At 41.6% G+C, this 25,709-nt stretch overlaps 1 protein-coding gene across 1 annotated transcript in view; it reads right to left on the bottom strand.

Annotated features, from left to right (window-relative positions):
- Positions 1-25,709, bottom strand: part of EML1 (EMAP like 1) — a 121,574-nt gene that overhangs the window by 37,669 nt on the left and 58,196 nt on the right. The window contains exons 3-5 of the mRNA XM_058567684.1: positions 23,570-23,705; positions 11,669-11,803; positions 611-639 (exon numbers count right to left, since the gene is read on the bottom strand). Coding sequence (XP_058423667.1) covers positions 611-639; positions 11,669-11,803; positions 23,570-23,705 — 300 coding nt within the window. The remainder of the gene's footprint in view (positions 1-610; positions 640-11,668; positions 11,804-23,569; positions 23,706-25,709) is intronic.

The raw sequence follows: 25,709 nt of genomic DNA, 5'->3' as shown, positions 1-25,709 counted from the left end.
TTATGTAACCAATGACACAGTTGTCAATTATTTTGCATTTTAAATGTGCTTCTAAATAAGGTTAATATCCTAAAGATAGCATCTACCTTATTATGAAATGTGTTTAAAAAAGATACATGGAAAGGCATATATGAACTATTAGTGTACAGTTTAGGAAAAAACAGAAAAAGAAAAAAGCTGCTTGTAGACAAAGGTATAACTTGATGCATCAGCAACTTTCCCTTTCAGAGAAATGCAAATGTTGACGACGGTAGGGAGCCCCTTGGTAAGGAAGAAATAACAAAGGCAACAGAAGTCTTTTAACCCAGAAATTCCCTTTCAGTGCATGTGGTGGCATTTCATTCTTTCCCTTTATTGCCATATCTTAAATTGGCTGTAGAGGGGTCAGGAAAGGGTTTAGTCTTTATGATCTTTTATGAGTGGTCTCCGTAGATCTGAGCCCCAGACCCCCAGGTACAGGCTGACAGTTGGCACTCGGCCCATCAGCCTCACCACCCAGATAAAGTTCTGTGCGTCAAAAGCTGGCCCCTCAAATAGCTACTTGTTATTTGTCCCTCAAGTTCTGAGGAGGTGAGTAGAGGTACCCGCACAGAAATTAAATCAGACATACCTGCGCTGAAGACGGGCTCCTTGGGTTTGCTGTGGAAATAAAACAAAAACAGATTTTACAGGTAAGTTTGGGGGTTTAATCCCATCCACATAAGACTGCACTGTTGTTAGCTGCAGTATCTGTCCCACAGACGCTGCAGGAATGATACTCGTTAACAAGAAAAACCAAACTACGTAACCACCAAAAGGAACAAGGGTAAACGCAAGTGTCCAGAGCCAGGTGTAAGAGATTGTAGTCCCAACTTTATCACCAAAGCTGTGCTTTTTATGAGAACAAATAAACGTTTGGGGAAGGAAAACATTTGGTTAATCAAGATGAGAACAGCCTTGTCTAAATACGTAAAAAAGTTTCTTTTCCTCATGCTTTTTTTTTTTTTGAGGAAGATTGGCCCTGAGCTGACATCTGTTGCCAATCTTCCCTTTTCTTTTTTCTCCCCAAAGCCCCAGTACATAGTTGTAGATCCTAGCTGTAGGTCCTTCTAGTTCTATGTGGGACACCACCTCAGCATGGCCTGATGAGCGGTGCGTAGGTCTGTGCCCAGGATGCGAACCAGTGAACCCTGGGCCGCCGAAGTGGAATGTGCGAACCCAACCACTATGCCACTGGGCCGGCCCCCTAATGTTACTTTTCTCCTTCATTTTTAACCTCAAATACATAGAAAAACACCATCAGTGAAAATTACTCAATCTCATGATGTAGTAAATAATATTATTTATGGATATCCTTGATTTTCAGATAATTTTATGCAGTACGTAGAAGGAAATTCTTTACTGATGCTTTAAAAGTGGTTTGCACTCTGTTCAAATGTGTTTTAAGTAGTTGGATCTGCTACCAGCTTAGTTATCCGAACTCTAACCCTCGGTCACTGAAAATAGTACAGCCTTTTAACGTAAAAGCCGAAGTCTTCCACTGGCCTGTAAAGCCCGAGACAACGTCTGCCAGCCCTGGTACTATTCTGACCTCATCTGCTGTTGCCCTCCCCTCAGTCTGAGTTCCAGCCGCTCTGTGCCTGCAGTCCCGGGAGCATGCCAGGAGCTCGTGTGTCAGGCGCCTGCCCTGGCTGTGCCTCCTCCTGGACAGCCTCGGCCCCTGCGCTGAGTCTGTGCTCAGAGCCATCTCCTGGGAGGCCTTCCTGATGCCCGCTCTGCAGCCTGCTCAGGCCCCGGCCAGCTTCACGTTTCTCTAGAGCACGGATCAGCCACATCGCGTCATCTTGTTTCTCTCCAGGAGGAGGCAGCGCCAGGAGAGCAGGGGTCTTTGCTCACTGCTGTACTCCCGGTGCCTGTAACAGGAGGCGGCTGCTGCCCGGAGCCCGGTGAGGTCTGGAGTCCTGTGGATTCCTCTCGGCTCTCCCTTCCTCAGACTTCAGCAGGCCTGTGCGTCTGTGTCTGGCGGGCGGGGGTGCCCGGCACCTGGGGGAAGGTCGGAGCACCAATGGAGTTTCCCTCAGTTCTTCCAATGTGTCCTCAGACCTCACTGTCCACCCTACCTCAAGGGCCCTCTATTCACTTTCCCCGCCCCTCCTGCAGAGAGGCCGGCCACTGCCTGGTACCCATGCGAGGTCCACAGTGTGGAGAATTTCTCTGGGTTCTCCTGCTCAGCCCTCAGCAGACAGCAGGCCTCACATGACTGTGCCTCAGAGAGGGAGTCTTTCAGTACTCCTGTCCTGCTCCCCATCTTTGTCACGAGCTCGCGGAAGGTCTGTGGAAAAGGAGTGTGTGTGTGAAGATTCCCCTTGTGCCTGGGGCTCCCAAGAATTCTACACTGTCATGCCACTCCACACTCAGCCTTTCATAATTCTAGAAGCTTCCAGCTGCCTTCTTCTTACTCCCGTCCATGAAGGCTCCCTTCTCTTCCTGCAGTTCTGCCAAGGATAAGGGCAGCTGTGGCTGTCCCTTCTAAGAGGGGCTTGTCACTTTTTAGATTTTAGTTCATCATATTACTTTGTGACCTGGGCTCCATGGTGGCTTACAACAGCTATGATTTCGTAGATTACCTGGCTGGTTCTCATTGTTGGGGGTGGTGGGGAGTGACACTCTGTGATTTTCTAAGTGGAAGTAGAAATCTTAACTCCAAATTTTGTATATTATTAGATTCACAGGCAGGGTAAGGACACAAGAGGAACAGCTACAACAGACGACCTCAAAGCTAACCCACTAGTTACAGGAACATAACGACAGGGAAGCCAGGTAGGGAATCAGAAGATAGGAAAGCTATTTTTTCCATCACGACTTTGATCACAAAAGTAGAAAAATGCAAAAGCCATGAACACAGAAATAAGCAATCCAGAACCTTTCCTAGAGACAGGAAAGAGCAATTATGGATCATGTTCCTCTTAGAAACAGAAAATTCATAGGGGACTTTGAACTCCAAATATAGGCAGGCCCATGGAATTTGACGCTGAAGCACTGTAAGAGGAGAATGAAGGATTTCTGTTAGAAGATGAGAAAAAGGCCTATGAAACAACTGAAGGTCACTGAGAGAGGTACCAGCTAGTACTAAAGTGCTCATATTTCTTTAAATCTTGCTCTAAACTTTGCATCACTTTTTTGGTAAAGTGTATTTAGAAAACATACTATTGCTATGTTTCATTATTTTAGAAAGTTAAATTTTTATAGAAAAAAATACTATATTTACTTAAGAATCTATTATCCCTGCCAATGCACCACCATCTTTCCTGAGGGGCAAGACAAGTATTATTCCACTCGTGCGAGCAAGTCTTATAAATACAAACCTACAAAATGACAATGAAGCTTCCCAACTACTGATAGAAGGGCAAACCCATAGAGTGTGTCGTGATAACAACGATCCAACGTTAAAGATGCTGTGGCCTCTAACCAAAATCAGTCCACCGGAGCAGTCCACTGAGCACCTGTCCTTCTAGAACTCACTGTCAACGGAGGTAAGAGTGGGTGCTTCAACCCCAGCACTATTTGAAACATGCTTGGGTTGTGAATTGATTTCGAATGGGAAACAACTGCCTCTCAAGGTGGTATGTATTTGGTCTCTGATTACCCATTCCTGTGTGAGTTACATGGAAAAACTTAAGTCCGAGGCTTCACGCTCCCTTGACAGCTAGGGTGTGGTTCCGTGGGGAGAAGGGTAAATAAACACTGGGACCAGAATGAGACATCATTCATCCCTATCCGAGTATGGAGTCAATACAGATGCCCCTACCCTCCCCTGAAGCCCATGACATAAGCAAGCTCAGAGGACAGAAAGGATTTCCCCTCCGGCAAGCAAACTCTCATGTTTTGGTTATTCTGGCCTTAGGCTGTGGCCAATACCTCCAAGATGAACAGTGTTGTAATCCGGTGCAGTCTGTACTGCTCTGTTCTGGCAGGAAGGAGATTTGCTGAAAGAGCTTGGCTCTCAGCTCCCTTGAGCTGGTCAGTTCAGGAGACTATCCTAGGGACTCTTACGAGCTATAAGCCTAGGGGTACCTGGGGAGTACCTGGGGACTCACAGAGGATGCAACGTAGGCTGGAGCCTTCGCCAGATCAGCAGCTGGATCTGGAGGCAGCAGGAGAAAACCAGACAGTTGGCCCAAGGAAAACGTCCCACCCTGAGCTTCGAGCTCACACCAAGGAAGCCGCTACAACTGCCTAGGCCTAAGTCATGGATGATCAAATCCCCGGAAACATTTACTGTGGACTTTGGGCACAGAGACTGTCTAACAGTGGCTGTTTTTCTTCAGGTATGATGAAACTCACATTTGCCGCACTGCAGAGTGGGTGTGTATAAGGAGGAGAGTGCAGCGGAGAACTTGTTCAGACTCGGATTCAACAAGGATCCGCGGCACTCCCCCTGTAGTGGGAACAGCACTTAGCACCTTCGTATCTGTTGACTAATTGATCCCAAGTTCCTGAAAGGGGCTGGGGCCGTGTCCTGTGCACTGCAGGTCTCTGACACGTGAGTGAGCTGTGTGGCAGGCAGTGCTGGGAGACTAGCATTAGTGCAGAACTGAGAGGGGCCAAACGCTCTCTGAGCAGACCCTTGCTTCTGAAAGTGACTGATAAGGCTTGATCAAGGAGGAAACCGCTCTAAAGTGAAACTTGTTATTTCCCTGAAGCTTATTCATCTATAAAAACTTCAGCTCTTGGCATACATACCATGACTCCTTTTAAAAAGGATTTCACTTGATGAAACAAAATTCCTGCTGCAAGTCAAAATACTCAACTATGTAAATAATGATTCTTACATAAATTGCCTTTTTGCTAGAAATAGGGTCATTTAGGAACTATCTATTAAAAATGTTTGGAAGTCACTGGAGACTTTTTGGGGGACAAAAACTACTGCTTCATAGACATCTTCAACCAATACTTCCAGCTTAATGTGGCAGAGGAGCGCAGATTGTGAAGTCAGCTGGATCTGCGTTCTGGTTGGGCAAGAGGCTTCACCTCTATAAGCCTTAGTCTCCTTCATCTACGAAATGGGAATAAAACCGCTGTGAGGTATGGGGTATTGGCAGGATTAAATAAACCATGTAACCAAGCTCCCAACGCATCCTTATTAATTAAGATTACTTCCCTCTTCCTCTTAATTTCACTGACAAGAGCCCACGTATTTCTAGACTCCTCAGCTAACAGTCTCAAAACTAAACAACACAAAGAACATTAGCACTTATTATTTTAACATTTATTTGAAAGATAAGTGACCCCATGGCTTGAAGAGTGAAACAATCTTTTCAGAAAATAAAAGATGCTTAATTGAAGTCATCTAATTTTCAGTGCAAAATGCTTCAGAATCTAAAATATAGTGTTACAATCATCTACCAATAGGTGGTGCTATTTACACAGTTCTTAAATGGCTACAGTTTTCAATGAAACATATCTCTTCATTCCTTCCATAAATATTTATTGAGCAGTTATGTGTGCCAGGCACTGTGCAACGTGCTGGTGATACAAAAAACAATAAGTGGCACAGCTTCTGCCCTCCCAGAGCTAAGGGCGTCGGGTGAGTGGGGAGAGGGTTATGGTTACAGATAAAGTGAATGGGCAGGGACAAGGCAATGAGAAAGGGACCTAGCCCAGAGGGCCAGGGCAGGCTTCCCCGAGAAAGGGGCACCCATAGCAGGGTCTTGAAGGATAAGGTGGAGTTCCTCCAAACATATCCAACCATCCTCCCCCGCCAAATTTCCAGACACATACATATGTCAATTAGGAGAAGGGAAAAACCCTCCACGTACAGAGTGCTAGATGGTGTAATTCATTATGCTGTGCATTTGTTTGTGTGATTTTTTTGTATCTGTTTCATCTTATAATACAAAGATTTTTCTAATATGCTATCTTCTTACTTAGATTTGCATTTCTTTAATTAAGACTGAGTTGCATCATCTTTTCATTAGTTAACTGGTTTTTGTATTTCTTTCTCCATAACTACTTGTTCAAACACTTTACTCATTTTTCGACTGAGTTGACTGTCTTTTCTCACCGTTTGTGTTGAGTCCTTGGGAAACTAAGGAAATTGGCCCTTTCCAGTTGTATGTGTCATTAACGTTTGTTGAAGGACTGGATCTTCATGTGCAAACCTTTCCCCTTCCTTCCATGCCTTGCACTGTGCTCTGCACGTGGTAGGTGCTCATTAAGTTAAGCAGCGCTGTGGAAGTGAATGAGGAAGGTGATAGAAATGTTCAGAATTTCTGACTCCTCCCTTTCAGGCTGGGGTGAGGGCAGAAACAGGAGTTGGGCAATTCTGAAATGTCCCGAAGAAGAGAGGTGCTTCATGACTGGGGGGTGGTGTGGGCAAAGCTGTGCACACACCAGTTCCGACACTTCGGGAGAGAGAAGGTCACCATCGCAGCCAGCACTTACGGGGGGCCAACGGCAGGCAAGCTCCGCGCTAAGGATCCCATGAACATGACCTTATCTAATCCTTACAACAACCCCGGGAGGTACTGACTGTACTGGCACTGAGGAAAACCCTAAAGAGACTGAGTAACTGTTCACAATGACACAACAAAAAGTGGCAGAGCTGAGATTAAAACCTGGTTATGGCCATAACGCCCCATTATTTTAACATTTTTTGTTATATTGACTGGGGTAAAAAGATTCATTCGACAAACATTCACTGAGTACCTACTACGTGCTGGGCATTGTTCTAGATGTTGGGTTGGTCTGCTTGGATTAGAAAAACCTTCTTGGTAACTGAATGTCCAACTGAAGTACATTTGCCTAGACAAACGATGATCCACACCCAAAATAATGCTGTAAGAGCAGATTTACTGACACAAAGACACGCTTTATAGCAAACGAAAAAGAGGGTTACAAAATACATTAAGAAGTATGATCTTCGTCAAAATTATACACCACACACATGTAACACCCTAGAAACAAAGTCTAGATGGAAATGCGATAAAATGTTAGCTGTGAGTTCTCTGAGTGGTGTCATTACAGGTGATTTTCATTTCTTCTTTTTTTTTGTACATCTGGGTTTCCTAAAACACATGTTATTTGTGTAATAAAAAAATTACCTCGGGGCCGGCCCGGTGGCGCAAGCGGTTAAGTGCGCGCGCTCCGCTGCGGCGGCCCGGGGTTCGCTGGTTCGGATCCCGGGCGCGCACCGACGCGCTGCTTGGTAAGCCATGCTGTGGCGGCGTCCCATATAAAGTGGAGGAAGATAGGCACAGATGTTAGTCCAGGGCCGTCTTCCTCAGCAAAAAAAGAGGAGGATTGGCGGATGTTAGCTCAGGGCTGATCTCCTCACAAAAAAAAAAAAAAAAAAAAAAAAAAAAAAAAAAAAATTACCTCAAAAAAGAAACAAATGGTGCTGGGAAGCGTGAGAGCTGGTGTTGGAGAGGCATGGCTATCAGGGCACAAAAAGGGATGAGGAGCCAGCAGCTGAAGGACCTTGAACCCCAGGCTGAGCATTAAGATTTAGATTGCACCACCAGTGATGCTCACGTAAAAGAAAACCAAATCTGAGCCTTGAGGATCTCGAGGTGTCATTCACAAGACTATTTCATCGAATGCTAGACCGTTAGGAAGGATGGGGGTCAGAGTGTCCAGCTCAGGGTTCTGGATCTTATAGTCTGGATAAAATGGTCAGTACGGGTGTTCAGGTTGTACAACACAAAAGGGCACCTAAGGGAACACTTTCGCATGGTAGACATCTTCTTTATTTAGAAGTTTTTTCATATTTGTTGACTCCAAAGATGCTGCATGTGTGTTACAACAAGTTTTCCAGCAGATGGCCGGAACATTTCTTGTTCTAACAAAATCATCCTATTTCAACCACTTTTTGATGGAAACAAAGTGTCTTCTTTACAAAGTTGATGTATCTCATTCCCGTGAGAATTACGAAAAAGGAAACAGTGTGATAATTGAAACACTTTATCAGTCTAGCAACATCTAACATAAACTGTGCGTTCTAAATAGTGGCTGTTTTTCTATCCAGTATAAAACACTTTTTTTTTAAACAAAAAAAATTTCCTATTGGATTAGTATGCTGGGTACATTAGATAGTACAGGTCATTTATCAGAATGTTATTGTCAATTCCCCACTGAAATTTAATAAGTACTTCATTATGACACAAATCACTATATGTGTTAATATTCATTTACCATCAATAATACATAAAGTAAATATTACACTGTCATATATTGCTTTTGTTCTTATGGAAGTTTTGTCAGTACAAAGATTAAGTACAGTTAAAATTTTGTGGCTTGTTACAAGTATTTTAAAAGTAAATATTCTAAGATAAAAGTCTATAATGTCACAAAAAGACTGTCAAATCTAGTGACCACTTCCAGAGAAAATGAGATATAGGAGCAAGAAGATGGCAACTATCATAGAGAATACAGTTTCTATGAAAGCAAAACATGATTATTTCTAAATTAATTAGTATATTTTGGAAAATGTGAATGTTTAGGACCTCAAAAACACTATTATTTTATGTTCAACAGTAAGATTTCTACAATTTATACGGAGTGGCTTTATATTTGCTGCAATTATTATTATTGGGAAATACATATGCTGATGTGGAATTGTTTTCCTTGAGTAAGAGGAGCCTTTTTCTAATTTTCACAAAAGTGCCATATGTGCTAATGACAGCTTTGCACATGGTATGTGATAAGTGTGAGCTTTAGAGCAAATAATCCGTGATTGATACAAGTTCAAGCACTGCCATGTGTGAAGGACTTCCTTCTTCTACAAATCAGGACAGATTCAGTTGCCCCTCGGGGACCATCCCCCTCACTCACTCGCACTCTGATGAGCTTTCCCGGAATCACACACGGCTGCAGACCCCCTCATTCTGACGTGATGCTGACAATCATGAGAACCATGAGCATTTACAACACTTTACTACCCACCCCCCCCCCCACTTTTAGATTTTGCCAAAATCCAGGTTGCACTGACAGGACCACGTCACTTATGTGAATGTAAGTTATCATGTGTCAGACCAGAGAAAAGACTAATAACCTCAGACATCATCCAACACCCTCATCTTACAAATGAGGAAAACAAGGTTTGGAATTTTAGAAAGTCTCATGAACGATGTTCCTCTGCTCTCACTTTATAACAACTACCATGACAGTGATGCCCATTACCGATCGCCAAGCACTATGCTGGGTGTTTTCCTACCAGTTAGCTCACTGATAAGATTCAAGGGAATTAGGTATAAAAGCCCCAATTCACAGAGGGAAAAACTGAGGCTCGGAGAAGTGAAGTGGCAGAACTGGTTTACAAACCCAGATCTTTCTTTTACTCTAGAGCCTGCGCCTTTTCCATTATGTCTTGCTGCCTACAGTAACCAAACGAAGACAATCTTTTAAAATGTAAGCCAGCATCCTGGAACCACGGACAAATGTAAGCCAGCATCCTGGAACCCTGGACAAACATAAGCCAGCATCCTGGAACCACGGACAAATGTAAGCCAGCATCCTGGGACCACGGACAAAGGTAAGCCAGCATCCTGGAACCACGGACAAATGTAAGCCAGCATCCTGGAACCACAGACAAAGGTAAGCCAGCATCCTGGAACCACGGACAAAGGTAAGCCAGCATCCTGGAACCACGGACAAAGGTAAGCCAGCATCCTGGAACCACGGACAAATGTAAGCCAGCATCCTGGAACCACGGACAAATGTAAGCCAGCATCCTGGAACCATGGACAAATACTAGTGAGTGATGAGGAGGAGACCACCAAATACCATAATGTTTAAAAGAGGAATTACGTCGGGGCCACCTCCCTATCCCTTTCTTTGCATGCTTTAAGTCCTGGAGACTGGGCATTGTTCAGTAAGACTTTAGCTCTGCTTTGGTGCCAGGTCAAGGCAGCCCAAGAGCGAGGCGCTTACATGAGAACGGAGAGGAAGAAGGAAGGAAGAGTCAAGCAGCAACTGAATCACCAACTTGACCTTTGCTTCTATTGCTTCTTTCTGTCTGAGTTACCGCTGCTATTATTCCCCCCAAAGGTTTCTGTCAATACCAGCAATAACCCAAGAGAAGGCAGCAACTTTCTCTCTGAAACTCCTTAGGTGCGTGCAAGTCAACCAGTTCGGTGCTATGCTGACCTCAACTATTTCTGCGTTCTAATGAGACAAGGAATTTATTTTTAAACGGACATGTTTAGCTGCTTGAATTATTTTTAGAAAATGATTAGTAAATTTTCCCAGTCCCTTATTTCCAAATCAAAAGTTCCTACTGTGGCATTTAAAAAAAAATCCCTTTGTAAATATCTCTTATGGAAATGTTTACCCAGCACATTTACCAAAGCCATAGGATTTAAAAGATAAAACAGAGCTGGAGTTTGCACAATGCGGATTCTTTTTGGAAATTCTTAATAAAAATCAGATGTGCAGAGAAGGAGCCAAGTTTTTAAGAACCGCCAAGATCTAGATATTTCAGATCAACTTCCAAATTTACCCTGAATTCAGAGAAGCCCGAAGGCCACACTGCATCTCCCACATAAGCACACTCTGTTGCCATTGTAACCACTTGGCCTTATTTCCAAGGTATTATCACCCAATTAGCATAATCTTCTGATAAGAAGTATTAATAGTCTAAATGAGAAGACAGAACCCCACGTCGGTGGTTTCTGAGATTGTTAATTGACTGTGGACTTGACCTGCTAGAGATGTGAGAAGCTGCATCTTTTCTACAAAAGATATCTTTTGGAATAAAACTGAAAAAGAGTTTAAGCTTCCTTTACAGGACTGAATCAGAATGGATTTACAAACTTGGAATTTTTACAGCCTGTGGGTTGGAGTCAATTGCTTTATGACTCAGCCTTCTCCTTACATGAACATTCAGAAAAAAAAAAAACAAAAAACATGTTTAGCCAGCGAAGCTGAAATTCCTTCCTAAGCCTTGCTCAACAGAGAGAATAAAATTCAAGCACAATGTTTAAAAAGTGAGAATAAAATATAACACTAGGTAGATATAGACAGAGAAACCGACCTCATCTACACAAGACATTCTTAAACACAGAACAAGCTATTAAAATACCAAAAATCAGCTTTCGCTAATAAAATGTTACTATTAGTTTCATAAATATTTATCATAATCCATTATAACTAACCTCAAAGAAAAATTCAAAATTAGACATAAATGTATTTCATGAAACCAGAAAAGAAATGGTTCCTATTTCTGGCGTTAGCTCAATATTAAAAATAGTTTCTGACAAATCATAACATTACAACTTTTCACCAGTTTATCTTAGAAAATACTGCTGACAAACTTAATCCACCAAAATTAATTTTAAAATAGCAGCAGGGTGTACTTGAAATATAAAGTGTTCCATATGGAAATTGAGAACAGCTTCTCTCAGTCCGTGTAGTTGCTACTGTGCAAATTCTCAGAACCACTTCTGCCCGCACAAGAGTGCTAGGTGTTCAAGTTGTACTTTTCTACCTGGACAATAAGTGGCGTGAGCTGTGACAAGCGGCTGCCTCAATGGCTGTTTGATTCGCGCCCACAATGACCTCAGGAGAAGGCCTGCACGCCAAAGAGAGCTCCTAGCTTGTGTGCATATTAAGGGATCTCCTGATTCATCTCTAGGGACAAGAGGTAACCACATAGCTGAACAGCGGGAACCGGGGATAAGATGTCCCTTACCTTTCACTGTTCTTTTTGCCACTAGAAGAACTGCTGGTGGAGCCTGTGCGATTCCGGTTTCCTTTGGAATCTCCGTAGCTTTCCCTTCGACCACCAGGAGATACTCGTTCCGAAGAGCTGGTCCTCTTGATGGTACTAAAAGTGAGATGTAAAGGACAATGAAATCCTTAACAGCGTGATTTTATTTAACTGCTGAGTGTAAAAATATATATATAGAACATCATATTCCTACATGGTTATTTAAAAGATAGATGGACTCTAAGTTCCCAACTCTAGAAATCAAAAAACTTTTCAGAATGGCACCTGGAATCAGTGTGTCTGCTCACTGCCTTTGTAAGTGTGGCAACTAGTACAGTTCAAAGTCACAGGGGAAACCAAAACGTAAGACCCCTAATACTGCGTGGAAGCACTCCATGGGCTTAATGGGAAGTGACCCTGGGGCAGGCCTCAGTCTAGACTAGTGGTGCTCAGTCAGGGGACATTTAGCAATGTCTGGAGACATTTTGGTTGTCACAACGGGGCGGGGGGTGGGGGGAGGGCTGCTACTGGCATCTAGTGGGTAGAGGCCAGGGATGCTGCTCAATACTCTACACTGCCCAGGACAGCCCCCATGGCAAAGAATGATCCAGCCCCAAATGTCAATAGTGCTGATATTGAAGAACCTTGGTCTAAAGGCACACGTGGGACAAACACAAATAGGACGCCACAGGTAATCACAGCAACATTCCACCCCGTGTCAGATGCCTTTGTTCCGAGGTGGTGCCCATGCAAGCACTGACTTCCTTCTCTATAACCAGAGGGGCTATAGAGGAGTGGTTGGCAGCCTGGGGAGGGAGGCCTGGGGAAGACTTCCTGAAGACTGTGAACTTCTGGGAGAGAGAAAATGAATGGCTTGAGTGTGTTGTAATTACATAATAGGGAAGAGCCTGCTCAAGGGAAAGGGATGCCCTGTACACAGGTAACTCACAGGCCTGAGGGGTAAATCAGCCAGGGCGGGGCTGCAGGTTGATGGTTCTGCTCTTGGAGCATGTAACTGCACTGCAGGTCTCCCTAAAGTTTTTTATCTCATCATTAGGCCATAAGCTTCTTGAGATCCAATCTCATTTATCATTCCTGTATACTCTGCAGAGCCTAGTATAGAAGCCTGATAAATATTTATTAAATGAAAAGATGAAATAAATGAATACATAAATGGGAGTGTCACACTTTGATCCTGTCACAGGAGGAGACACGAGGTGCTTTAATGCAGCACCTGCTCTGTAGGGAAGGAAGACAGAGAGAGTGGATGGTGGTGCCTTTCCAGGGCTGGGGCCGTGGGAAGAGGCACAGACTCGGGTGGGTCTGGTCTGGACACACAGAGTCATGGTGTGGATGGGTGAGATGCAGGTTTGCAACCCGTGAGGGGGCTCAGGACAGGAACTGTCCAGCTGGTGGTCACTGAAGCACGGATGTGAGGGAAATTGCCAGGTGAGGAAGGAGAGGAGATGAGAATGAAAAGAATCCCCAGGGAAAGACTAATTTTTTAAGATGTGGGTTGAGGAAATGCACGGGAGTCTGAGGTGGCAGAGAAACCCCAAGAGACTGGGGAAGGAAGAAAGGAGAGGGAGTGGTGGGCAGAAGACAAGAGAAAATGCAGGAGGACTGGTTGAGGCTGCTGGACGCTGTGGAGAGGAGAAGAGAGGAGATGAGGACGTGATTAAGAAGTCTCCCATGGCTTCAGTGAGCATAGCTCCTGGGGTGGGCGGGAGATGGAACCAAACCTCAACAGGAGGAAAGAGGAACTTGAGACAGCAAGACTAGTGCCCCTGGGCTGAAGGTCAGTGCCCTGATTTCTCACAATTAGATGACGCTGAACGCGCAAAGGCCTCACACATGGAGGCGCCTGCCGTCTCTAGCCACCGCTCCTCTTAGTAACCATCCTCTCTCTTCCTTTCTTCTCTTTTTCTTCCTCTTCTATTCCTTCCTTCAGGCCAACTTTCAGACCTTGTTCCTTTGTAACAAGGTCCAATTGTTCAGTAATCTCTCAGCATGTTTTTAAAAACTGCACAGCGTACCGGCTTTTGAAAAACCATCTCACTCTCTGAGTGAGTAAACATATATAAAATCACCATAATTACGATGATTTGAATATACTTTCCGCAGTCTTTTTGGTAACTGAGGAAGCTTTGCATTTACAGCACCAGAATCTTACAACTGGGATCTTCATGGGCGTGCTGTAAGGTTAAAATGGGAATTTTTAGAACACTCAATTTGGGGACAAGGAAATTATAGATCTTAGGACTGCTTTACATTTCTGAAATTTGGGAGTGAAGTCTAAAAATTATAGAAACCTTTGTGCTTAAAGTTCAAGATCTTCCAATGACAAAAAACACCAAGCCAATTGAACGTAGCGGGATCGCTCTCTGCCAAGCGTCTAGCACAGGCTCTGAGGCACGGCCCCAGCAGCTGGCAGCCCAGGGAGAGCGGCCGCCCGGAGCGTGGCCTCTGGGGTTTCCTTGTGGGAGGTCACCGCAAGTTCACGGCAATTTAAAGACTTGTATAAAGCACCCTTAAGGAGGTGAAAAACCATGACTATGAATCAATTATAGCAAACATTAACCAATTTTCTAATAATTAACACTCAACCTGGCAGCTGGAAGAGTTAACGGGGACATCAGTGATGGAAACAGCAGTGGCAGCAGGGTTCACATACACTGAGTTCTCTGTATTTGTAAACCACACAAATCCCCCACAAAAGGATCATTATCCCTATTTTACAGATAAGGAAACAAATTCAGGGAGAAAGCAAGTCATCTGAGGTTACTTCTCCCCTTGCTCTCTCTCCTGGGCTTCCTAATTTAGGCCACCTGCACTTGATGAAACACCCAAGTCCAGTAGTTTTGAGGACCTGTTGAATATCTACAAATCTGATAATTAATACAGTTACGTGATTGGAGACTGGAGCAACTGGCGGTGATGGATAAGCCCTCTAAGCTACTGTGTTAAAAGGGAGGTATCACCACCGAAGAAGGAGGTGGGTTCCCGAGCAAGTCCAAGCAGCCCTCACCTGGATGTGGATCTATTCGGTTTGCATGCACTGAGAAGACTCAGAGACCTGTTTAATCTACGTAGAAGAGGCACAGAAACAAAGCAGAATAAATGTGAGTGCAATAACAAAAGCAAGGAAAAACAGTTTGGTAAGCTTCAATAAATCACAGCACACACGCCACACAGCAAAATGGAAAAACATTTTGGTTCGCGTACATAGACTTGGATATCATCCATCACAGCTCTTTCAAGATATTTGTCATTCACACATTTGCATTAAAATGTTCAGCTTTTAAAAAAATCTATTATTGTTATATACATAGAAAAAACAAGACATTTCCTTTTGAGAGCCAAGAGCTCTCATGAATGAAAGAGGACTGACCAGCACTAAGAGGGAAGGATAGAAAAGAAAGCTTGAAGACAAGACATTCGCAGGAACACGGGCAGCCAGAGGGAGTAATACTGTGTACTCGCTGCGAGACGCCTCCTTAAATAACCAGCAGGGAATATCCAAGAAGTTATGTTCCCTCTGGACAGCATGAAAAAGAATGCTCTCTATTTTGAAAGCGGTGGAAGTGCTGACTTGTGAGAGACCGCACAATAGAGCCGTACATTGTTTAGTGCTTAAGGCAAGTGAAGTATTTTTGGTGTAGAAATGCATAGGTACCATCATTTGTTCTTTACCCTTCTGCTCTCTACCCCTGCTCCCAAACTAAAAACCTCCTAAGTTCTGCAAATAGAGTCATAACGACGTTTCAGTCAACGACAGACCACATATACAATGGTGGTCTCATAAGATGAGTACCATACAGCCTAGGTGTGCAGTGGGCTATACCATCTAGGTTTCTGCAAGCACACTCCATGATGTTCACATAAAGACGAAAGGACCTAATGACGCATGTCTTGGAACGTGTCCCTGTGCTTAGCTGACGCCTGTGTAATGGTTCTTGCCATTACATTACATATGCATCCAATGGTTTTTGCCAATTTAATTAAATTTTAGACATCATAAAATTTCGGTAATGGAGACTGTGACCAGAAGCAGAGTGGCAATCTTCCTTCTTATGGTTAGATAATAACTCTAAGCCTAATAAGCTACAATTATGTCTGTCTTTCATTCTGAGATTTGGAATCACGAGTTGGTTTTCCAAAATTTTGCAAAAAGATTCCAAACTTTTACAATCAAAAAAACAGTTAGATAAAAAAGTTATCTTTTTTTTTTTAAAGCCCCAGTAGATAGTTGTATGTCATAGTGTCACGTCCTTCTAGTTGCTGCATGTGGGACGCAGCCCCAGCATGGCCGGAGAAGCGGTGCGTCAGTGCGCGCCCGGGATCTGAACCCAGGCCGCCAGCAGCAGAGCGCGCACACTTAACCGCTAAGCCACGGGGCCGGCTGAAAAAAAAACAGTTATCTGACAGGTAGCTTTTATGCACGACCAGCGGTTTTCTGATGATGTCATTTGTCACGACAGCTGGGGTGACTAACACTACAGTAAAACAATTATTCACTCAACAAATACTTATCAGGCATCGACCATACACTGGGCACTATGCTGAGCACTGGCAGGTCAACATGGGACCAGGACCAATGTGGCTTTTGTCCTGCAAGTTATGAGATAATTCTGATGGACAGAGAACTTTCACTTCAACATTAAGAAATGCTCTTATCTTTCATCGTTTAAAGACATCTTTGTGGCAAAAACCAAGTCATTTCCTAAGAAGGCTGGTGGTCTTAGAGAATCTGACAGATCAAAAGAAGGTTTTTTCTACCTTATGAAGCCAACTATCTGAGCCCAGAGAGATCTGCATCACTTCTGATAAAGGGTAGGCACCAGCTCATCTTCCTCTGTTCACTCCCATCTCTATTTTGCTATGGAGAGCAGACTCGAAACATGAATTGTACACCTACATTTCAATGGATCTCAATGATAAAGAAATATATTAGAAATAAGAAAAAAAAAACAACCAAAAGCAGATTTTGTTTTTCCACTCTTTAAATCTTGTAGGTATCTGGTGGTGACTTGGGTGCATTTACAAATGCTGTATTTCTAAGAAGTGTTTCTATTTTTCCAAAGGACTGTCAGCCATTTGTTTGGAAGCACTAGATGTTCCCCATCTGATTGTACACTTGGAGCAGAGCATCTTTAAAATAATGCTCTCTTTTTGTACCAGTTTTGTTCTTTTGATCTCTCTCCTCACAGCTCTGCCCTATTGTAAAGCTCCACTGAGGAGCGGGAAGAATGAGTGACTGTCTGTGATTTGAGCCAGTGGAAATGTTGTTCTATTGTCAGCTTCAGAATCCCCACTGAGCAAGGTATGACCTACAATGTCTTCCCCGGATTTTCTGCCTTTTTTCCTTTGACTAATGGAAACAAAGCTTTTCCCAAGGATTCCAAATCAAGCCCCCAATCGAAGTCTTAATTGGCAACACAAGCACAGCCACTGGTGCTGGACATTTTCCAAAGAGGATTTTGTTCTTAAGCACTAGGCTGGAAACCCCCAGAGAAGAGAAAACAGACATGTACCATCCACACACCACAGATGCCCCCACTCAGTGCATTTGGAACTCTGATTACAGAGAAAATCCTCTATGATTGTACGCATATTCGCAATGGCTGGGAAGCTCTTTTAATCCTCACATTCACAATGCCCAGCTTGCTTCTGTCTGTTCTCAAAATCCTCTCCTAATGAGAGATCTATAGGAACTTCACCACAGAGTAACAAGTAGATGGTACTGTTTGGGTTTCCAACTTCCAAATCGATGGGAACTCATATCCGTGGAAGCGCATAACAGCCAGAGAAACAAAATTAACGAATCTCTACGCTCTACACCGAAAATTGAGAGTCTTGGACACTCAATCTAGAAAATCATGTATTTCTAGTTGGCTGCTAGGCAATAGCTTATCAGATGAATCAAGCTGATTATTTTGTAAATTAAAAAAAGTCTACAGAGGCCTTAGAATATTTCTAGAAGGAAGGTTATTGTTTATTTAATTTATTTTTTTAATAAAGATTTTTATTTATTTATTTATTTTTCCCCCCAATGCCCCAGTAGGTAGTTATATGTCATAGTTGCACATCCATAGTTGCTGTCTGTGGGATGCGGCCTCAGCATGGCCGGAGAAGCGGTGCGTCGGTGCGCACCCGGGATCCGAACCCGGGCCGCCAGCAGCGGAGCGCACGCACTTAACCGCCAAGCCACGGGGCCGGCCCTCTAGAAGGAAGGTTATTGTTTAAATGCTAATATCAACACACGTGTACACACACACACACACACACACACACACAAACACAATACGATGACTACTAATAATCTTCCTTCCTGCCCCTCCTCCCACCCTCCCTCCTTCCTTTCTTCCTAAGATAATACTGCTGAGAGCAATCATTGCCCATGTGCCGTTTCATATATGGCTGAAATGGGGGGCAGAGGACCCAGGCCTCTGCTCACAGCACAGGGCCTGGTCTGTCCTGGAGTTCAGCCCCTGCAACCCCTTACTAATGGGCAGTTCTGTTTCTTGAACTTGCAACGTGCCAGAAATCTCTGCTCAGAGTCCCTTCACTCCTGACTGCTGCTCCTGACAGCACCCAGAGTGGCATCTCAGAACATCACTGCTTCTAACAAGCAGTATACAGACAGGATGGGGCATACATGAGGGATGACTTCCAAACGGTAATTACATCAAGCACTTTTATGAGTAGATGTTAAGTGCTGACCTGGAAATCTTCATGGGAAGCAGCCTAGCACAGTGAAAGGGGTGTGAGCTGGGTTGCAGCCCATATTCCCCACTCTTTAGCTGTGGGACCCCAGGCACGTTACTTCACTTCTCTGAGCCTCAGTTTTCCCATTGGCAAAACAGGGACAAAAACATCTACCTTGCAAAGTTGTTTTGAGGATTAGTGATAATGGTATTAAAAATCTAGCACTTAGCACGTGTTTATTATCATCGAAAATGATTTCTACCATCATCACTGATTTAAAGAGGGCTGAATTACCCACCATTGCCTCCTTGTCTTTTCACATCCTGTGGAAAAGTATCAGTTAGATTCTACAGCACAGCTTGACTTCTGCGGTCAGTTTCAGAAATCTCATCCCCAGCCTTATCCTACCCTGAACAAATGTTTCAAATACTAGAACTCAAAATACAACTTGCCAGGGATTCTAAAAATTGTGCTAATTAATCCTGAGACGTCTAAGAAAACCAAAAACAGTCTATTAGGTGAAAGGCATGATTGCACCACCTCAAAATTACTTTTCACCAAACGTGGAGACTCCTACAAATCAAAGAGCAAGGAGGCTGGACATAAGTTCACGAAGTGAACTGAAAGCTAGAAATTATATGTACATTTAAATTTTTACTTTTATTTTTTTGCTCTGAAAAAACATTTTCTTTTATTTAAATTCCAAATATATAAAGAGGTATGAATTATAAAATTCTATTTTCTTCAAGAATAAAGAGAAAGAATCTCATTTTTTCATTAACTATTTGCTACTTTAAAAACTCAATCTTAAACTTAAACAACTCACTCAAACAATCAACAGATCAAAGAAGAAAAGAGAAGAGAATTTAGAAAATATCTGGAGATGAGTGAAAACAAAAACAAAACATTCTAAAACTTACAGGATGCAGCGAAAGCAGAGGGAAGTTATAGAGGGAAGTTTATAGCTGTAAATACTTATATTAAGCAAGACCTCAAATCAACAACCTAACTTTATACCTTAAAGAACTAGAAAAAAGAAAAACAAGCTAACCCAAAAGTTAGCAGAAGTAAGGAGACAATAAAGATTAGAAGAGAGATAAATGAAATAGAGAACAGAAAAACAATAGGAAAAAAATCATGAAACCAAGAGTTGGTTTTTTTTTTTTTTTGGAAAAGATCAACAAAATTGACAAATCCTCAGCTAGATTAAGAAAAATAGAGAGAAAACTCAACTAAAATTAGAAATAAAAGATGGGACTTTACAACTTGATGTCACAGAAATAAAAAGGATTATAAGAGACTACATGAACAAATACACGCCAACAAATTGGATAACTTAGAGGAAATGGATGAATTCATAGATACATAGAAACTACCAAGACTGAATCATAAAGAAAAACTCTGAACAGATCTATAGCTGGAAGGAAATTGAAGTAGTAATCAAAAATCTCCCAACAAAGAAAAGCCCAGGACTAGATGGCATCACTGGAAAATTCTACCAAACATTTAAAGAGGAATTAATACCAATCCTCTTCAAACTCTTCCAAAGAATTGAAGGGGGGAGGGGAATACTTCCAATTCATTCTATGAGACCAGCATTTCTCTGATACCAAAACCAGACAAAAAGATAACAAGAAAAACTACAGACCAATATCCTTGACGAACACTGATACAAAAATCCTCAACAAAATACTACCAAACTGAATTCAACAGTACATTAAAAGAATTATACATCATGACGAAGTGGGATTCACACCTGGAATGCAAGGATGATTCAACATATGAAAATCAATCAGTGTAATACACCATATTAACAGAATGAAGGACAGATACCACATGATCATCTCAACCAAAGCAGAAAAAGCACTTGTCAAAATTCAACACCCTGTCATGTAAAAAACACTCAACAAATTAGAAATAGAAGGAAACTACCTTAACATAATAAAAGCCATATATGAAAAGCCCATAGCTAACATCATATTCAATGGTGAAAGACTAAAAGCTTTTCTTCTAAGCTCAGGAACAAGGCAAGGATGCCCATTTCACTACTTCTATTTAACATAGTACTGGAAGTCCTAGCCAGAGCAATTAGACAAGAAAAAGAAATAAAAGGCATCCAAACTGGAAAGGAAGAAGTAAAATTATCTCTGTTTGCAGATGACATGATCTTATACATAGAAAACCCGAAAGATTCCACACACAGAAAACTTAAAACTAATAAACAATTTCAGCAAAGTTGCAGGATACAAAAATCAACACACAAAAATCAGTTGCATTTCTATACACTAACAATGACTAATCCAAAAATTAAATTAAGAAAACAATCCCATTTGCTATAGCATCAGAAAAGATAAAATACTTAGGAATAAACTTAACCAAGGAGGTGAAAGACCTATACACAAAAAACTACAAAACATTGCTAAAAGAAATCAAAGACGACAGAAATAAATGGAAACACATCCCATGTTCACAGATTGGAAGATTTAATATTGTTAAAATGTCTATACTACTGAAGGTGATCTATAGATTCAATGCAATCCCTATCAAAATACCAATGGCATTTTTTGCAGAAATAGAAAAAACCATCCTAAAATTCATAAGGAATCTCAAGGGACCCCAAATAGCCAAAACAACCTTGAAAAAGAACAAAGTTGGAGGCCTCACACTTACCGATTTCAAAACATACTACAAAGTAACAGTATTCAAGATGGTGTGATATCTTATTGGTATAAAGGCAGATAATATACAGACCAACGGAACAGACTAGAGAGCCCAGAAATAAACCTTTGCATATACGGCCAAATGATTTTTGACAAGGGTGCCAAGACTACACAATGGGGAAAAGATAGTCTTTTCAACAAATGGTGTAAAGAAAACTAAATATCCACAGGCAAAAGAATGAAGTTGAACCCTAACCTTACACTATATACAAAAACTAACTCAACATGGATTAAAGATCTAAGCATAAGATTTAAAACTGTAAGACTCCTAGAAGAAAACATAGGGGAAAAGCTTCAGGATATCGAATTTGACAATGATTTCTTGGATATGACATCAAAAGAAAAAATAGACAAATAGGACTATATCAAACTTAAAAACTGTGCATCAAAGGGAACAATCAGAGGAGTGAAAAGGCAACATACGGAATGGGAGAAAATATTTGCAAATCATATATCTGATAAGGAGTTCATATCCAGAACACATAAGGAACTTCGACAATTCAACAACAAGAACAAAATGAATAACCTGATTAAAAAATAGGCAAAGAACTTGAACAAACATTTCTCCAAAGAAGAATACAAATGCCCAACAAGCATATGAAAAGATGCTCAATATCACCAATCATAACAGAAATGCAAATCAAAAACCACAATGAGATATCACCTCACACCCATTAGGACGGCCACTTTCAAAGGGACAGAAAATAAGTGTTGGCGAGGATGAGGAAAAATTGGAATCCTTGTGCATTGTTGGTGGGAATGTAAAATGGGGCAGCCATTATGGAAAACATTATGGAGATTCCTCAAATAATTAAAAATAGAATTACCGTATGACCCAGCAAACCCACTTCTGGGTATATATCTGAAAGAATTCAAAGCAGGATCTTGAAGAGATATTTGCACACCCATGTTCACTGCAGCATTATTCACAATAGCCAAGGGGTGGAAGCAACCCAAATGTCCATCAACAGATGAATAAAGAAAATGTTGTATATACATACAATGAAATATTATGTAGCCTTAAAAAAGAAGAAAATTCTGTCACATGCTACAATATGGATGAAACTTGAGGACATTATGCTAAGCAAAATAAGCGAGCCACAAAAGGACAAATACTGTATGATTCCACTCACATGAAGCATGTAATGTAGTCAAAGTCATAGAAACAGAAAGGAAAAAGATGGTTGCCAAGGGCTGGGGGGAGGAATTATGTTTATTGGGTATAGAGTTTCAGTTTTATAAGATGAAAAATTTCTAGAGATCTGTTGCACAACAATGTGAATATACTTAACACTACTGAACTGTTAAAAATGATTAAGATGGTAAATTTAATGTTAAGTGTTTTTACCACAATAAAAGAAAGAAAGCAGTCATAACAGATGGCAACCTAAATCTTAAAAAAAAAGTCAGTCTCGTCAATCTTACAACATCTAGATGAATAAAATATAGTCTATATCTACTGCTGCCAATTAGAATCCAGATGTCATTTCATGTTGATTACAAATAAATGATTCAAACAAGTATTACATAGGGATGAAAATGAGGTCAAGAATTTCATTTTACAGTTCTAAGAAGCCTTGCAAAACCAATTTTCTTGAAATTCACAAACAATAAGTACATGAAACTCTATCTGATGAAACACAATGAAAATTTCCTTGGTGAACGATAGGCCATTATGTATAAACACTATGTATTTAAAAGATAAGATGGGATCGCTACATTTTCATTCCAAGTCACAACCCAGCATCAAATCTTACAGGCTCGCTGGGTCTCCCCAGTGCAAGGCAGGAGCCCATTCACACCCCAGCACACGGAAGGCAGTTAGTGTTTTAATGAACTCTACAAGTTCTTATAACAAGCCCATGAGGCAGTGTTGCAGAAGAATTTCCTTAAGGCTTTAAAGAAAGTATTTAATTTTCCAGAGCCTAAAAATTTAGAAAAAGTGGCCTGGTATACAAAATATAAAATTTTAATATGACAATTATGAAATTATTGAAAAGTTAAGAGCAAACCATGCTCTGACAGACAACATCAATTTCTAGAAGTCTATTGTTAGGCACAACTTAAAAGTACGAGCTTTTCCAAATTTTACAGATAAAAATTTAAGGTCGGTGTGGCACTCTGCATTTTGCTATGTGCCAAGTACGGACTTGAGAACAGCATATTTATTTCTACACAGGTTATTCTCCCATTTGTTTTTCAAAACAGAACTTTAAGTACAAAACGGCACACTGTGGTTTTAGCTAACGAGATTTCAAAGACAATATGATTAAATCTAAACAAAGCAGAATAATAAATCTATATGGTTCCCATTACGGCAACACAGCAAATATTGTACTTATACAAGCTTTAACTCAGATGAGAAATTGTAAAGTGTCATACAAAAAAGTAATATTTGTTTTAAAACCTGAGATGGAGCTGCTTTTAGAGTTCATTTAAGGCACCTCGAGCCCACCTTTTGGTTGCCGCGTGCACAGCAGTTTCTTTCCTGGCCCCCGAGGGGGATGGTAGGGAGCCACTAGGTTTCTTTGGTAACACGGTGCCATTGTTGACGGTGGTTCTTAAAGGCAAGGTCTGCACCAGCGGTCTTGCTGTAAGACAAGCAGAAAAGGAAATGAGAACTTTACCCTTTGTCAAAATAACTCTTTACAGAACTTCAGGTAAGTAGAGAGGAAAAGGATATCAATTTTAAAATGCTAGCGGAATTGACAAAGGTGCAAAGACAATTCAATGGAGATTTTCAGCAAACGATGCTGGAACAATGAACCTAGACATCAACCTCACACCTCACCCAAAAATTAACTCAGAATGGACCACAGACCTAAGTGTAAAATGCAAAACTATAAAACCTCCATAAGGCAACAGGAGAAAATCTGTGTGACCTTGGGTCTGGTGACGAGTTTTCAGATACAACACCAAAAGCACAATCCATGAAAGAAAAAATGGATAGGTTGGACCTCGTTAAAATTAAAAAAACTTTTGTTCTGGGAAAGATACTGTTAAGAGGATGAAAAGACAAGTCATAGACCGGGAGAAAATATTTGCAAATCACATATCTGATAAACAACTTGTATACAGATATAAAAAGAACTCTTAAAACTCAACAGTAAGAAAACAAACAGCCCAATTAAAAAACGGGCAAAAGATCTGAACAGACACCTCACCAAAGAATACATACAGATGGCAAATAAGCATATGAAAAGATGCTCAATGTCTTTTGTCATTAGGGAAATGCAAATTAAAACAATAATGAGATATCTCTGTATACCTATTAGGATGGCTAAAATCCAAAAAACAGACAAAATACCAATTGCTGGCGAGGATGCAGAGCAACAGGCACTCTCATTCATTGCTGGTGGGAATGCAGAATGGTACAGCCACTTCGGAAGGCAGTTTGGCAGTTGCTAAATATAGTTTTACCATATGATCTAGTAATTGTGTGCCACTAGGTATTTACCCAATTGATATGAAAACTTATGTCTACACAAAACCTGCATTTGATATTTATAGCAGCTTTATTCATAATCGCGAAACACTGGAAGCAACCAAGATGTCCATCAATTGGTGAGTGGATAAACAAACTGTGGTTCATCCACATAATGGAATATGACTCTGTGACAACAAGAATGAACCAATCCATGCAACAACATTGATGACTCTTAAATCCATACTGCTGAGTGAAAGGAGCCAGTCTGAAAGGCTATATACTATATGGTTCCATTTACATGACATTCTATAAAAGGGTAAACTATAGTGACAAAAACCAGATCAGTGGTTCCCAGAGGTTTTGGGGGGGGGCAGGTTTGAATAGGTGAAACACAAGAGACGTTTTAGAGTGTAAACCTATTCTGTATGATACTGTGATGGTGGATATGTGACACTATGCATTTGTCAAAACCTACAGACTCTTACAGCACAAAGAGTGAACCTTAATGTATGCAAATAAAAATCATTTAGGAGATGGGGGAAGCCCACGATGGAATGTAGATTGTGACAAAAGAACAGAACTATATTACAAATACATGACAAAACCTCATGGAGAGGAGTGGAGAGGAGAGGTGCTGACTTAAGCAATTTTGGAAGAGTAGAGACTGTAAGACTACAAAAGGAACCACACACAACCACTGTATTCTAGTTAGTAAAGTTGTTTGCCACAGGGGCATGGGTTAACAATTCTGAAACTACTATACATGAATACCAGAACTGAACAATTACGTAAATGTGAGGAGGATGGCAGGAGCCAGGTTTCTCACTGTTGGAGAAGGAGGTTACAGACAAGCAAGGAGGGAGGGCTAGAATGAACCAGGTGGTATGGAGTACAGCAGGAGACATCAGCATGAAGTCACGTTGAGCTCGATATGGCTAACATAGAAAATTACAGATATGTACGTATACACAAGCCGGCCCTGGCAGTCTAGTGGTTAAGACTCGGCGCTCTCACCACCGTGGCCCAGGTTCATTTCCCGGTCAGGGAACCACACCACCCGTCTGTTGGTCGTCATACTGTGGTGGCTGTATGTTGCTGTATGCTGAAAGCTATGCCACTGGTATTTCAAATACCATCAGGGTTACCCATGGTAGACAGGTTTCAGTGG

Source organism: Diceros bicornis, chromosome 24 (genome assembly GCF_020826845.1).
Source record: "Diceros bicornis minor isolate mBicDic1 chromosome 24, mDicBic1.mat.cur, whole genome shotgun sequence".
NCBI lineage: Eukaryota > Metazoa > Chordata > Mammalia > Perissodactyla > Rhinocerotidae > Diceros > Diceros bicornis.
Note: the sequence above shows the minus strand (reverse complement) of the source record. Positions and strands in the feature narration are given on the sequence as shown.